This window comes from Salarias fasciatus, chromosome 1 (genome assembly GCF_902148845.1).
Source record: "Salarias fasciatus chromosome 1, fSalaFa1.1, whole genome shotgun sequence".
Classification (NCBI taxonomy): Eukaryota; Metazoa; Chordata; class Actinopteri; order Blenniiformes; family Blenniidae; genus Salarias; species Salarias fasciatus.
Genome location: NC_043745.1, coordinates 32,911,559 through 32,927,504, shown reverse-complemented (window position 1 = coordinate 32,927,504; position 15,946 = coordinate 32,911,559). Strand labels below are relative to the sequence as shown.

General features: G+C 42.2%; 1 protein-coding gene across 2 annotated transcripts; it reads left to right on the top strand.

Moving 5' to 3' along the window:
- The first annotated feature begins 819 nt into the window (after positions 1-819).
- LOC115384765 (monoacylglycerol lipase ABHD2-like) lies at positions 820-14,588 on the top strand. 2 transcript variants are annotated; one of them, XM_030087060.1, is made up of 10 exons: positions 820-911; positions 1,628-1,843; positions 4,939-5,114; positions 7,234-7,398; positions 8,388-8,571; positions 10,103-10,195; positions 10,773-10,874; positions 11,037-11,106; positions 11,185-11,269; positions 13,249-14,588. In XM_030087060.1, the coding sequence occupies exons 2-10, from the start codon at positions 1,635-1,637 to the stop codon at positions 13,623-13,625; spliced, it is 1,461 nt and encodes a 486-aa protein (XP_029942920.1). In that variant the 5' UTR covers positions 820-911; positions 1,628-1,634; the 3' UTR covers positions 13,626-14,588. The 2 variants fall into 2 exon arrangements, with proteins under 2 accessions (XP_029942920.1, XP_029942884.1); XM_030087024.1 differs by having other exon boundaries at positions 7,231-7,398.
- Positions 14,589-15,946: the final 1,358 nt, after the last annotated feature.

Genomic DNA, 15,946 nt, shown 5'->3' with positions numbered 1-15,946 from the left:
TGTGTGGGGAATCAAAAATAAACAACTTCAGATTAACAAACTGATTCAGGTTTGAAACTTTTCCTACACTCTCTTGTTCCCAGAAACCTACCTTCCATGTCTTATTTTCCAGCACATCTGATTCAATTTAATATTTTGTCATCCAATACTTGAAAGGCCAGATAACACTTAATCAATTTGAAGCAGATGCGTGTGAGCAGAGAGAGATCTGAAACATGCCAGACATCAAGCCTCTGAGGACTGAGATTGGGAAACACTTCTCTATTCTCTGGTTATAGATGAATCGTATTTTGAGTATTGAAACATTTGAACATTCAATGAAATAAGTGCAGACTTCTCAAAAGTGATTCTGACTGTACATTAGTTTTGTGAATTGTCAATTTAAAAATTTTTAATACTTATTGTAAAAAAATCCAATGTTGAGTCTCTTGTGAAATTTTCTAAAGCTGTCAAATCAATGCAGTCAGGCAGAATGTACAGCATGTCCTGAAATGTGGGTGGCAATGCAATGTTGCATTAAATACATGTAAAATATTAAAAATAGCTGCATTAGTTTACAGAGTTATTTTTCCTTATTGCCTGAAGCAACAATATCCTGAAGACAAGAGGATTTATTTGGTGAGTTATGATCATGATCATGATCTATGATCATTATTAGTCAAAACTAACAACCCCCCAAAAATTATGATATTATGGCTATCGACTGGAATAACAAATCAAAACATTTGATAGTACGCTTGAGACGATTAGATGAGGTTACATGGAAATGGTAAGCTGTGATAATGAAATTCTTGTCACATCTTCTGTCTTCTTGTTTTGTTTAGTTGGGACCACATGACTGTGACCTCACCTCTCCACACACTCTTGGTTTTGGAGCCAGTTGTTGTCAGAGGCTAGCGCCAACCTAAAAAGTAAGTAAAAAGCCAAGTTTTATTTAAATATTATCCACACAGTTAAAGTGTAAAGTCTTCTTCTCTTCAGTTTTGAAAGTTTCGTGACTCTTTGGGCATTACGATAAGACCACAGTTGTTGATCTTTTATAACATTTTGCACCATGACTTCCTTCTTCCTGTGGTTCTGTGACTTAACACTGTTCTTTTAGCATTTCCTGTTTTTTTTTTTTCCGTTTTTTAACACTTGAAATTCACTGAGGTGAATGTGTTGAAATATTATTGCATTTATTTATTTTTCACGTTGTGTAATTATTCACTGCAGGCTTGGTGCATCTGCTACATGCAGTAATTTATTCAAAGTAATATCACTTTTTGCTTCCATATAAAATGTCTGTTTTAAACTGTAATGTAATTACGGGGGTGTAAATGTGTATTATCTGTGAGGTGCTCTCACCGTATTCCTGCAGATCTGTTGCTGCAGCCACTAGCGGGAATATTTAGGTCAGCCAGACATTAGATATTTCATTTTTATGCTTAATCTCCTCATGTTTTAATCCCAGTTTGATAAGTACGTCTCCTGTCATGTCATGTTAGGTTTATCGATGTCGGCATGACAAAGGGAGGGATCTGTTTGGGGGGGGGCAAAAAACCATCTTGATGAACATTTGTTATGTAGATATATTTATTTCTGTGTCCCAAAGGGGGAAAAAAATCACTGATCACTTTTTTTTCAGAATAATCATGAGCACCCACGAGTCAGACGTGCACACCCTCTCTCAAGAGCTGCCGGCCATGTTCGATGGCATGAAGCTGGCGGCGGTGGCCACGGTGCTCTACGTCATCGTCCGCTGCTTGAATCTGAAGAGCCCCACTGCGCCGCCGGACCTCACCTATCAGGACACCCCCCTGAACCGCTTCCTGCTGAAGTCCTGTCCTCAGCTGACAAAAGAGTGAGTTCACATCTCAACAACCATATCTGTCACTTAAAGAGTTACCATGGAAATGGAGGCGGGCGCCGCCGCCGCCGCTGCTGCCCGGCCATCTGGGGCTGCAGTGAAGGTAGCATTTCGTCTGGTGATGATCCCATCTGCCATCCGAGTTCCTGAGTGAGCCACATGTCTGTGCCAGAAGCTTTCTGTTTTGCTGTCCGCTCCAGCATGAATTTAACGCACGGCTAGCAAGTGGATCTGATCTGCATGTGTGATGAAGAAGAGTTCTCCCAACGAAGCTGTCATGTCTGCTTTAATTTGACTCTTCCATTTGAGTTTATTATGAGTACCGCAAGGCTCAGTCAGCTTAACAGCAGGACTCCCCCTCCCTGATAACCAGGGTTCTGCTGTCTGCATCCATTCAGCCTCCCTTCTGTGGCGCTTTGTGCTGTTAATTGATCTTATTCTAATTTTGTTGCGCAGCAGATTATATTTCCAGAGACACTTATCTTGCAGTTTCAGATGACAAAGTGTACACTGTAAAAGTAAACGTCTCTAGTTTTTCTCTTCAGATATGTCGCATCCTAATTTGTTGTCTGAACTGTCTCTCAGTGCATGTGAGTTATTGTTAGTTTTCAACCACAGCCCTCATCAAACCACATTTTTTAAGATATTTGTTTAAAAAAAAAAAAAAATCAGTTCTGTCTTTATTTTGAATTGTGTCCCGTTTGTGCCTCTAGACATCAAACAGTTGCAGTCCTCCGCTTTAAATGGTCGAAATGTAATTGTTTTTCCTTCTGTTTTGTTTGTGTGCTGTTGATCTGATGCCCGAGACGAGCCTTCTCCTCTGTTGGTTAACGCTCTCCAAGTGTTCAAGTGTCTGATTATGCAGTTCAGTTTACGGAGCTCTTTGCCTTTCAGCTGCAGGGTCACTGACTCATCCTGCCACGTGGATGTTTGTCGTCGTTTCAGGCTCGCCATCATTTTGTCTCAACAGCTGTTATTCTGCTCGGCTTCAACACATTTATGCGCCGGTGTGCAGCTTAACTGAAATATTCAAAGATGTGTCTGCATTGTTATGTCGGTGTCGACGTAGACTTGTTGTGGAGAAGTCACGTTCGCCACTCAGAATGGCTTCCTCCACTCTTGCATAACAGATCAATCACACAGTGGAAACACAGGAGGGGTGAACAGCGGGGCTCTGGCTGAATATTCACAAGCAAACAACATGGTCTTGAACTTTGGGTGTTTTCCTTTTCCTCAAAGGACTTTGTTTCATCTGTCTAAGTATAGATAGCATTTACTCTGGGGGAAAGATGGTGTAACAGACTCTGTAGCTCGTTTGTTTATTTTGCCCTTGATAGTAAAACACAGTCTCAATTACGGTTATGTCAAAGTATCTTCCAGTAGCAAACACATCAATACATGGAGCCTAGTTAATCTGAGTCTAACAATAACTCGATTGAAAATACAATGAAAGGTCCAAAAAGAAATGAAAGATAAATAAAGACTCATTTACATTCTTCTGTGTGAGTTTCAGGACGACTTGGTACAAGTCGCCTCAATTTTCATTTCTTCAGTAATTTTTAAGAAGATGCTTTTGAGCGCCGAGAGATTTATATTGGAGCAAGTTCCAGTCACCTTTAGACCTTTGATCTGGACTTGAGACGTCCTCACACTGCCCTGACACATCTGTTTGCTCCTGTTATCTAACGGCTGTGTAGGACACCGGAACGGACACGCTGTACGAGAAGGTGACATTTACAGCCGGGATGGGAAGCGCTTGTTATTCCCATTCAAACATAGGCTTCGCACTCTGGCGCCGAAACAAAATGACAGAATGAAGTTCATTTAAGCTATCAACATCTGAATTAGGCTTATTGATAGAAATGTACAGAAAGAATGTATAAATTATTTGTTTGTCTCCCAATTCAGACCCCTGTTAATCTGATCTGGTCTTTCTTTCCACATTGCAGTGGCGTTATCCTCTTCCCGTAGTGATAGATTAAGCCGGCTGTACCTTCAGGAAAGGTGCTTCAGTCTCGGTGACAGTGACCATGCATGTTGGCGGTGATTACATTATCACCTAATGGATATAATCTGCTCTTTGATGAATGGTTCTCTTATATAAGGAGATATTCTCCAGGTGCAATAATTACAGGAGCCACGGCAGCACATGAGAAGGCACCAGGTTAAAGGTCTTGTGTAACTGTTGATGTAACCAAACACCCGACTCTCCGCAGCCACTTGACTTCCCTGCGGTTTCATCAATGCTCTGCACATGCACATGCATAGAGCTGGTGTCCACATCGCTGCTGCGCTTCAGTTTAGCTTATGGCGATCTTGTTTGTCTCTCCGGCTCTGAGGTAACCCACTCCTCACGTCATTGTCGGCGAATCTGACATGAATAATTCCAGTTAGCATATTATGTAACCGAAGAGAAGTGGGGAAAATAAAGGCACCTCAGTGTTCTCTAAAGTGTCATTTGCAAAGATTAAACAGCAACATTAACACTGTTTACAGATTGTTCTCTTTATTGCAGTAAGGTAAAAGTTTCTCTATTCAGTCTTTGAATGTTTGTGGAGAACACTGTGGGCTGCATCAGTATCACCTCAGCTGAGCTTTTATTTGGTCACATTTGAAGTACTGCATAGAAATAATGAAGAATACTTTTTTTTTTTAAAGTATCTTAGATGTTCTTCCTGCCTCATTGTTGCATTATTTTGTTCTTCTGGTGGAACAAGATGGTGATTCATGATAATCACGACACAATACCCAGTATTTCAAAGGAATATTACATAATCCAAGACTCGACTCCTACAGTTCACTCCTACAAGTGTTCATGTGCATAACTTCACAAAACACAGGAACAGCCCAGCGTAAACACTGATGTCAGATGAGAACTCGGGCTGCTCTTAGAAGCACCTTTGTCCCAGAATGCAATCTGAATGCTGGAAAGTTCATGTCCGTGTCATAAATTACCAATGCAGTTTGCTCAGAATGACGTTGTGTCGTCGTCGTTTGTCGTCACATCCAACCTCGCGCGCTCAAGTGCATCAGCTCGTATTTCTTTGTGAAATTTGATGGTGGTGTTGATGTCAATTTGTGTTTTCCAGGTACATTCCTCCCTTACTGTGGGGGAAGAGCGGCCACCTCCAGACAGCGCTGTATGGCAAACTCGGACGAGTGAGCTCCCCCAACCCCAGCGGCATCAGGAAATATTTACCCATGCATGATGGGGCCACCGCGACATTTGACCTCTTTGAGCCTCTGAAGGACCATCCAACTGGAGGTGAAGCATTAAATCAGGATCTGCAATCGAGTAACCAACATTTTGTTAACGGAACAGCAAAAAGATGAACCCTTGGTCACACAGTGCTTCTGGAATTATTTCTTTTGTAAACAAGCAATAAGCAAATCAAATTTTGAGTTTTCATTTTGAATTGAAGCCTGAAATTTGGTCTAAACTGAATGTTCATACTTGCGCGACTTTTGTTTAAGTTAAACTCACCACTGAGTAATAAAATGCTTGAAGGGAAAAACCAAATAAAGCTCCTCTAATCAGACAGTTTTAACAAACGCCACATTTGCTGTTCACTCACTGATTATGTGAGCATACCCGATAATTTCTAACCTTCTGCCAGGGATGAGTTTTGGCTTTGTCCTTGTGACGAACTCAAAAAGGATCCATGTTTTTTAAAACTCGCTTTTTGATTTTTTTTTTTTGTAGAATGCTACAAAAAAAGAATTGCACCCTGCTCACATGATCTAAACCAAGGATGTTAAGTGTGGAAAGATGAATCCTCCCCCAAATGTAATTCATAGTTCGTTGTGTCTTCATTAAACTTGCATTTAGTTCTGTTGAAAAGTGGTCTTCACTATAAGCTCATCTTTATCTTGTAATGAGATTTAATGCATGGTTCTTACCATGACCTCGAAATTTCAGAAATCTTTTTTTTTTTTTTTTTTTTAAGGCTGGAATTTGCAGTCATGAGGAGTACATTGTGCTCAGTGTGTTGTTGGAGTGATCAGCTATTGACATCTATCTTTTTCAGACATGCAGAAGTCAAGGAAAACACATTTAACAATCAAAACACCAATTCATTCTTATTGAATGAAATGTGATAATCTGTTATTGCCAAGCCAAAGTTCATCCATCAAATTAAACACTCAGCTTAACTCGGCTGATTAACTTTTGGTGTGAGGAAACCAACCTTTATGAAAGCGAGCCTTGTGGGACCCTCTGCTATCTCTTGGAGATAATCTTCTGAGTCACAGCTATTGATAACCATGATGATGCAAAGTATGAACAGCTCTCCTGAGATCACTCCACAGCCCCTCCAATCTTGTGTTATTGATTCTAGTCCTGGTTATGTAATTTACGAGTCTTTTCCACATTTTGTTCTCTCTTGAATGATACATTGAATGAAGACGGTACCTGTTAGATTGTGTCTTAGTCCGTGCACTATGTGTAATTCTGCCACTGATGCTTTTGTCTGATTCGGGATTGTCACTGTTTTGGACGGGAGCTGCTTGAATGACGTAATACAAATGGCTACCTTATTAACAGATGTCCTGAAAAATTAACGCTGCATAGTTCAAAATGATTGAACACATAGGAAACAGTTTTATTCGAACACGCAGCATTATCAGTCTGTCTTTCAATGTTTGAAAGGCAGTTGATTGTTTTGTAAATGTGCTTGATACTTGGAATGAATGAGCGTATTTGCTGAATTTAGTTAAAAATACAGATGTTGCGTTATCATTCAAATGATCAGTTTGACAACAGTTTTTCAAAGTCATTAACTTTCATATTTAGCATTATATTGTTTGTAGTGATGATTCGTTTTTAGAGCGCGCCACTCAGACGCATCATGTGTTGCCGCCTCTCCCTTGTTCCCATCATTTAACTTCTATTAAGTGCTTCTCTGTAATGGTTAATGAATCTCCCATCTGCCCAGCTTCCTCTGGGATCTCCTCTTTTATTGTTGCTCAGGACGTTCGTCTTTATTTGATTCGATGTCAAGGAATCGATGGTGGATGTCATAAAGTGTTAATGTGTTCCAGTTACATTTTCCCTTATGTAATGAAAAAGTCTCTCTTAAACAAGGTGTAACAAGTATGCAATCCACCTATGTGGCATGGATTCCTGTCTTTGAGGTCCTCAGGAACCCTGAACCCTGAACCTTCCACCGCATCTCTGATCTCATAGTCCTCTCTGTGAGCTTAAGCCCCACATGACATGCGGGTCCAAAATAAGACCCATCACCGTTTGACATAATCCTTTATTATGGACGGACAGCTCTGCTGCTTGGCCTTTGCTCATTCCTACTGTTGTGATTTTCATGTTTGTGGTTTCATGAATCGAACTGAACACGTCTCCCGAATCCATCTGCCCGTTTCACCAGAAGACATCACCATGGTGATATGCCCGGGGATTGGGAATCACAGTGAAAAGCACTACGTCCGGACCTTCGTGGATTACGCACAGAAGGACGGTTACCGCTGCGCTGTGCTGAACCACCTGGGAGCGCTTCCGAACATCGAGCTCACTTCTCCGCGAATGTTCACTTACGGTGAGGCCCAGAAGACGCCTTCATTCACACGTCTTATTAGGATTGCGCCACTTTGATCACACTTCTTTATTATGAGATTGAAAGACATTTTTTTGGTGGTGTTACCGTTCAAGGTTGTCAAGATTTAGATTAAGTTAGACTCATCTGTGTATTATGCACAGCAACAAAACCAAAAAAGGTTTTCCTCAATTTATATATTGAATATAATGGCAAAATTGAGACAAACAGCTAAATTGACATTTACGATTTAGGAGAAAAAAATCTTTCTGAGTCAAAGTTCTCACTAAAATTTATACGCATTTTATTTATTTATTTCATGGTTTATGCATTTTTTAGTATGCCACAGTTTGTGATGTTGACTTCAGGTATTTCAATCACACGCACTCTTTCTTTCCAATGACACATCATGATCATAGTCAAATAACACTGATTTTGACAGTTGTAATTAATTAAAACAGAATTAGTGAAACTGTGTTTTTAGTGGTCAATAATATGGTTAAGAATATCCTTTTTTGCTAAATTATCCTGCTCTCGAATGCCTAATTAATAATTTTTCATTATTAAATGTGTTTATAGACATTTCACAAAAATTCAACAGTTAGTTTAATTTGTTGTGAAACATTCTTTTTTCTCTTTCATCTGATTCCTTCAGTGTGTCTGAGGCTCAGTCCATGCTGTCCAGAACAAATTCAGTGAAGAGGAGTCCGTTAAATAAACCTGGCATCCTCTCTGGTTCGCTTTGTTTTGTTTGTGCTGGAATGTGCCCCAATTCACACACACCTTGGTATTTTTGTGTGGAGACTTCTAGAAATGAAAATAAAAAAAAGAAAGCTGAACCTTTTTGGAACAACAGCTCACAGGGACACACATCTGATATCCTGACCTAAAGGCACCTTCATCCAGGAGTGCTGAGCAGCAAAACAAGAGGACGTCCCAGAAGTGTTGCCGCGTGCATTGATCAGTAACTTTACACCTCGACTCTCTCCCAGGCTGTACGTGGGAATTCGCAGCCATGGTCGGCTACATCAAGCGGGCGTACCCTGACACGCAGCTCATCGTGGTGGGTTTCAGTCTGGGCGGAAACATCGTGTGCAAGTTCCTGGGAGAAAACAGGACAAACCAGGAGCGGGTGCTGTGTTGTGTCAGCGTCTGCCAGGGCTACAGCGCTCTCAGGTGGGCCGTCGTCCTCTCGTCAATTCAGTTAAAACCCAGTTTCATCAATGTGCTCGATGTAAACACATTTCTGTTATTACATACAGCTCAGTGAAATGATGAGTCCTTATATATAATCAAATGTTTAATCCCAGCAGGCATCACGACACAGCTGCTTTGTTGCTCTTCTTGTTCTCACAATGTTTGATGCACCTAAAGAAACGAGCTCGTGACCAGTTGTTTGCTGGTTTGAATCCCACTGCAGACGAGTTACTGCTGTAGGTCCGGAACTCAGTCTTCAGCTGCTCCCCCTACTTCTCTCAGCATTTCTAAGTAATGTCAATTATGAATAGCAGAGTTTAAATGCAGAGTAATAATTCCTTCAAGGTGATTAATAATGTTTTGGGTTCAGTTTTTTTTTTTTTTTTTTTTTTAAATTTATACATTTTGATTGTCCTCCTTATTTTCCACAGTATCTGGTAACTGTTGTTGTTAATCATATCTTTTAAACTCCCACAATTAAAAAGATAATAAATAAAAAGAATGCAAAAGCAAAGCTGTATTCTGAAAGCTTCATTGGATTAGAGTAATCTTCCCATCGTGATTAGATTTATTCCATCTTTTGCTGCCAAAGCAGTTTCTGTCAGCTTAGCTTCAAGCAGACCTTTGGTTTGCTTGAAGCTGTCTGGTCTCACATTCAGTGCTCAGCGTCTTACTTCGCTGGAGTTGCTGTCGTCTACTTCTGTGCCTGTGATCATATAAATTAGTTCAATTTCCTGATCTGTTAGCACGCCCTGAAAACTAGATGGTAAATTTAAATGATTAAATCAGAAATAAAGCTTTAGGAACTCTAGAAGGCCAATGTCATTATGTTATTTCAAATTTTCCAAGGTCCTGCATTATTAAAGCTAATCCCTTTATTTAACTCTCTGTTTTAATTACTGTTTTATCGGCTTGATTTTTCCTCAGTCTGTTCTGGACGATTTTTGTGTGTTCAGTCTGTGTCTCATTTGTGAGACATGCGGGACAAATGCATAATGAATGCTGTTTTTAAAGCGTTGGTGCCTGTGGCTCTCTCTACCCTGTGCTCATGTGTTTTAAATGCAGCCAGCCTCTCTGGGCAGACCTGGCAGGCTGGGTCTGGTAAAGTCTGGACTCACACAGCGGGGGGAGGATATTGCAGAGACCGGCCTTTTGTGAAATTGCTTTCCCAGTTTTTCCCTCTCCCTTTTTTTGTGAATTTCTTTTTTCCTTGAATGAGCATCTCACCTAAACTAATCCTTCAGCCGACTGCCACCATCCATGCCTGTGTATTAAGGATATTCCTGAAGAGAATCCTGGTGCTCATCAGAGATTTGAATCCCATTAGGTGTTGTTAGCTGGAGTCGGCCTGTCTCAGCCAGTGAGTTGCATATTGATGCCTGTCAGTGCCGCAGCCTTCCACCACTGTGGCTCTTTGTGCGCTGGATTACACGGGACATTCAGTGTGTTGTTTGGTATGCAGACAGCCTGCACAATGCTAACTTCCTGTGTGTTTGTCTTTATCTCGCAGGGCTCAGGAAACATTCCTACAGTGGGATCAGTTCAGGCGCTTCTATAACTTTCTCATGGCCGACAACATGAAGAAAATCATTCTGTCACACAGGTACCGCCGGTTTTCATGCACACTTTTGGACTACAGTGATTAAGTTTAACCACTCAACACCTAAAAACACACTGCAGCTTTTCCAGGAGGTGACTTTGTGCTGCTGTGAATGATGAGGCTGCAGCCTTTCTTGCTATTAACTTTCTTCCATTAGGTTTATGTGAGGTTCGGTTGAAAGTTCAATACTGAAGTCAAAGGTTGAGCAACACTGCCGCTGACTTTTGATAATTTGTGATGAGTGTTTGACTAATGACTGACAGGGTGATGAAATGCACCTCGTCAGGACAAAAAGCACAAATCGATTCAGGACAGGGATTGGTAAGAAAGCATTGAAAAGTACGGCAAATTAACAAATGCCTTTTAAGAAGAGAAAGTGCTGAAGTCAGGTCGCGCATCTGACATAAAACCTAAACCCTAAATAAACTTGTAAATCACACTGTTGTTTAAGACGGTCATTAAGTCGGTCATCTTATAAATCATTACCTTTAACTCACCACAGCCACAGCTCACTTCTGAACATTGATTTTGATTTCTAAATCTGTGTTTTTTTATTTTATTTATTTATTTATTTTTACAGGCACAGTCTGTTTGGGGGGAGCTCACTGAAAAAGATTGACATGGAGCCGAGTCGACTGTACACAGCGACGTCTCTCATGCAGATTGACGACAACATCATGAGGTTTGTGGGGAAAGGAGGTCTATTCTAATGGAATTTATAGATCCTGACTCTGTTCTTGTTATTGACATGACTGTTTTAGAGTCAGAAATATTTGAACTGATGTTGTGTTCTTCTATTTTTATTTTATTTATCAATACTGCTGTCTTTTCTATGTTTTCAAAGAAAATTCCACGGCCACAGCTCTCTGAAGGAGTACTACGAGAAGGAGAGTTGTGTCCATTATATCCACAATGTAAGAGCTTCTCCTCACACCGTGTTCCTCCTCCTGTCAATTTCTCTGATGTCTGATCTTTCACTCTTGAATTCCTAGGTAAACGTGCCACTGCTGCTCGTGAACTCCGGAGATGATCCCCTGGTTCACGACTCACTGCTCACCATCCCTCGCACTTTAGCAGGTAACGACCAGCGTGTGTCACGGCTCCTGCAGGAATACTCAGAACTCGCTCTTGGTCACTTTGTCAGCGTTGAAAAGTTGCACACTAAATATCTAGAAAATGTCTAGTACTCAGTGGCTCTGGGCATCCAGGACTGTATCTCAACGAGATAAAAAAAAGGAATCGGTAAAACACCGGCTTGTAGTTTCAGACGTGATGATATATGCGCAGACAGATGGTGGTAAATATTTACAGCAGATCCTCAGCAGGCGTGTCCTTCTGACTCAAGATTCCATTTGAATCCTGGACTTGGTTTTTCAAAAGGACTCCTCATGCATCGCCTCCACACCCTGGCCAGGACAGGGTGGGGCCTCCGTGACTCATGTTTTCTGATGTTTCAGCAAGTTTAGCAATTCTGCCCAATAACAGAGCTGTGTCTCCAGTGATAATTCAGTGTTACTGCTTCTTTCTTACAGCAGGCCATGGCAACCTGGTGTAAACATACAGCATTATCAGGAATGTCTGACAAGTTGGCAGTGAAAGAGTACGTGCAGGAGGAAACGAAAGAACCGAGATGCTAAAATATCCAAAATCCATTTTACCCAGTCCAGGAAAGTCAAACCAAAGCTTTCCATGTGTTCGAACAAAGCCGATCGAGTGGCTGCACGCTGCAGTGTCTGTCTGGTCGTCTTTCCCCTCAAGCCTGTGCTAATTTTAAACCCTCTGACCATTTTAACTATTTTGGAAAAGGGCAGTTCCTCACATAACGGAGTGGGGGGGGGGGGTCGCTGAGTCCTGACTGGAAATGAATGCCACTCTGTCCCGTAGGTCTCCAGAGGGACATGCTTCCAGAAAAGTGGATCAGCTGCCACTTTGCCCTCAAAGTGCAGCGCGTTGACTGAGACAGACACACGGCAGCCAGGAACGACCTGCTGTGCTGGAATTATAGACTCAAGATAGGATGGTCGCATCTTACTTTAGGCGTGTACGATATTCATCTGTGAATTCAGCTTTTTTTTTGTCAGTAATTTGCTGTCATCATGTCAAATTAACGGCGGGCGCATCTGTTCAGGCCCTTCACGCTTTATTTTAAGGCCTCGCAGTCTGTCAGATGGTTGGGATCCCACCTGTCACTCAGCGCTGGGAGAGCTCGCCCTCATTCAGGGACGGCTCCGGAGCTGTCATGAATAGTGCACGGTGGTAAAAGCCCCGCGGGATCTTAATCATCAGTCAGCCACGGCGGGCTCCCCCACTAACCCAGATACGAGCCCAGGAGTCAAGAAATCCAGGCCAATCCTTTTCATGAGACCACTCTGCCTGCTTGTCCGCATCTGCAGGGTTGAAACGGCAAATTGAAAAGATTGTGTGCAGTGTGGCGGTGGTGAGCCATTTCAGATTTCAGCCTGTGTTTAAAATGGCTGATCTAAAATCCACTTCCTCTTGATTGTAAAAGAAAAAGTAGTTCCAACATGAAATAAAATGATTTAATCCAATATCGCTGATCAGTATTTACGACATATTGTCCAAAGTATGTGGACACTGACAATTCACCCAAATATGACTTTTAAAAAAAAGTTACAGCAAAGGGAAAAAAAGGAAATGAAAACTGATTCAGCTCATATTATCCACGACTGAGCTGACGTTCAGAATAAGAAAAGATAATTTTTGTCTGAATTTTCATCCAGATTTAACGGCTGTAACTGTGTGCTGAAGTATCGGTGTTTTCATTGATTAACGTTAAATGTTGAAGGACACTTGATTAGTGTTTAAAACCGCTTCTAAGTTACAGGAAGCAGTAGTTTGTTTTAGTATGGACATTTTCTACCATGATGTGAAATCCTTTATCTGCAGACAGAGAGGATCCATTTGTTTGATCTTTTCTGGAGAGCTCTTAGTACATGTGTCTATTGTTTTCAAGACGCTCGTCAGTGCTCACTGGAAGTGGTACAGAAACTGAGTGTGTGTGTGTGTGTGTGTGTGTGTGCTGTGTCCTCCTCCAGCTAAGAAGTCGAACGTGGTCTTCGCGCTGACGCTTCACGGAGGCCACCTGGGCTTCTTCGAGGGCGCGGTCCTCTTCCCTCAGCCTCTCACGTGGATGGACAAAGTGATCGTGGGTTACGCCAATGCCATGTGCCAGTGGGAGAAACAGAAACCCATGTGTCAAAGTGGTGAAAGCTCCTGCGAAGAAGAGAAGCCTAAACACCCCCCCCCATCTTGTCCCCCGCCCCGTGCCGCACTGAGGAGACACCTTAAACTGCGCTCTCTTCGCTGCCTTCTCCTCCGGTGCCGCCCACCACTCCTGACCTCCCGACCTTCAGCTCCGCCCCGGCTCCTCTGTGTGAACACCGTCACCTTACAGTATGTCAATCAACTCTAATTACTGCCTTTGTGCTCTTTTCCGTTGCGAGGACCCAGACCAGGAACCGTTCTTTTTTGTTTTTAATGAATTTCCACGACGGCACTTGGCTATCAGAGGCAACGACCAAATAGAAGAAGAGATCGAGTCGAGCTGGTTTTCAATGTGAGCGCACCACTTTAGAGTAGTCCAGTGAGAAACAAGAGCACAAAATGAAGCCTCCTCTTCCTCTGAACCAGAGCTGCGCTGCAGTCGGTGTGTAGTTTCCTGCACCTGTAAGAAGCTCACTGCTTATCACCGCCAAGGCCGTGTAGCCTAGACTGCTGTATAACCCACACAGTGTCTTCGTAGTGTGAATGTTGGTGTGTTTGTGTGTGTGTGTGTGTGTGGACCGAGAATTGAGCCGTCATGGAGCGTGTGGTCTTTGTTTGATCCAAACTCTTTGTTCATAGTGTGTCTGCCCTCTTAATGTCTGGGTTTTTTTTTTTTTAAAGGGTCTGTCGTGTGTAGAAAATGTACAGTAGACAATTAAGTGTTACAGTGGGATTTTGCGCGTTATTTCCAGCTGAAAGCGTCCCTCCGGCGCTTATGTTTGGCACTTGAAGTGCTCAGTGCATACCAGACATGACCAGGGATCAACCCCACATGGGCTCCGTGACATTCCCACGGTCCTCATTCTGTCACTTTGATTCGATGCACTTTACACCATGTATGCCACAAACTTTCTCTCTTTTTTTTTTTTTTTTTTTTCTCTCTCCGCATTAGTCACTGTGCCGATAACGAGTTTATTTCCAGTTAGGCTCTTGTGACAGACACGAAAAACTGAAGGGAGCAGGGATGATAACCACAAGGTAGATGAATCAAATGTTCCCCGTGTGTGTGTGTGTGTCTGTGTGTTTGCGTGTGTGTCTGAGCCCTCTTACCTCCTCGTTCTGCCATTGATCAGCTGCAGGTCTGGTCAAGATCAACTCGCCACAGACGTCTTTTCCAGCTGATGATGATTCTGTGGTTTTAAAAAGGGATCGTCTAATCTGAGCTGCGAGGTTTGAGGAGTGGGGGGGCTCGAGACACCAAAGCTAAACCAAATGTTCGATGTTAGTGGACTGTTTGTAAAATATTGGTGATTGTTAATGCTGTACAGTTCAGAGAAAACTGCATGCAAGGAAGAAGACTGATTTAAAAAAAAAAAAAAAAAATTCCCCGGGAGTTAATCGTTTCACCCGTTTTCTCAGCTGAGTTGGACGTAAAAAAAAAAAAAAAAAACTGCAGTGAATGACTGAAGATGCTCAGAAACCGTTGTTGATACAATCACACTGTAATACTGGGACCTGTGGACTTCGTAAAAACATGAATCTAACTGAAAACGAGTGTGCAGGACTTGCTGTAAGGGCTTAGAAAGTCCAGCCAAGACCTGTGTGGTCTGAAAGCTGCTCTGAACACTGTGACGAGACACGTGGGTGGTTTGAAACGATGGAGGCAACAGTGCGTTTTGTTTTGGCCGTTGAGGCTGAGGTTTGTGTCCCGTAATACCTGGGTGATAGTATTTCAGCCTCCAGCAGGCAGACGGAATAAGTCCCAACGGCATCATGTTAAGAATTCTTAAATTGAAATCTTCATAGTCAGAAAGACATAAAACAGGGTGAAAGTAAAACATTGTCACATGATCCCAGCAGACAACAGTTCATTTGAGCCGGCTGAGTTGCGACTCTCCTGGGAACGCCTACCACAGATTGAGCACCATCCTGGGAAGTGGGTTAGCTGCAGCATCAACCGACACACCAGATTAAATCGATTCAAGAACACCACAAAGAATTTCAACCTGTTGAGTGACTAAAATTTTTTAGGTATAAAGACATCTATTCTTACTAGTTATAAACTCAAAATATCAACATTTTTTGAATATGTAGCTGAATCTCTTAAAAAATCCCAGTTTTTAACGTCTCTGCAGTGATATCCAGCAGTCTGGGTTTGACTGACTCATTTGACGTGTTTGACACCCCAGTTTTATCGTGCTCCGTTGTTTTGTCTCTTAGATCCATTTGAGTGTGGACGATTCTGAGCAAATACTATGAAATCCAGGTGTTAATCTCACCAACGCTGCCTTGGCTGACTTTAAACCGCTGATCCAGTTTTATCTTCGTACTCAGGGCCTCTGCCAATGAAAAGCTCCCGTCCAGACGGACGCCATCGTTACCTCTCATTTAAATGAAACTTGCTTTGCAATGTGGAACTCGCAGAGATTTTCACTTTTTTATTTTTTTTTTTACGATCTGTGATGTTGAAATGAGCGTGGGACTTTCCGTGGCAGTCACACATCAATAACTGAAACGAAGACACTACTG

Excerpts from the sequence above, each read along its gene's own strand:
- LOC115384765 (XM_030087024.1), top strand. The coding sequence starts at position 1,635 with ATGAGCACCCACGAGTCAGACGTGCACACCCTCTCTCAAGAGCTGCCG. Across the intron at positions 8,572-10,102 it reads CAGGGCTACAGCGCTCTCAG|GGCTCAGGAAACATTCCTAC; the intron begins GTGGGCCGTCGT and ends TTTATCTCGCAG. Across the intron at positions 10,875-11,036 it reads ATTGACGACAACATCATGAG|AAAATTCCACGGCCACAGCT; the intron begins GTTTGTGGGGAA and ends ATGTTTTCAAAG.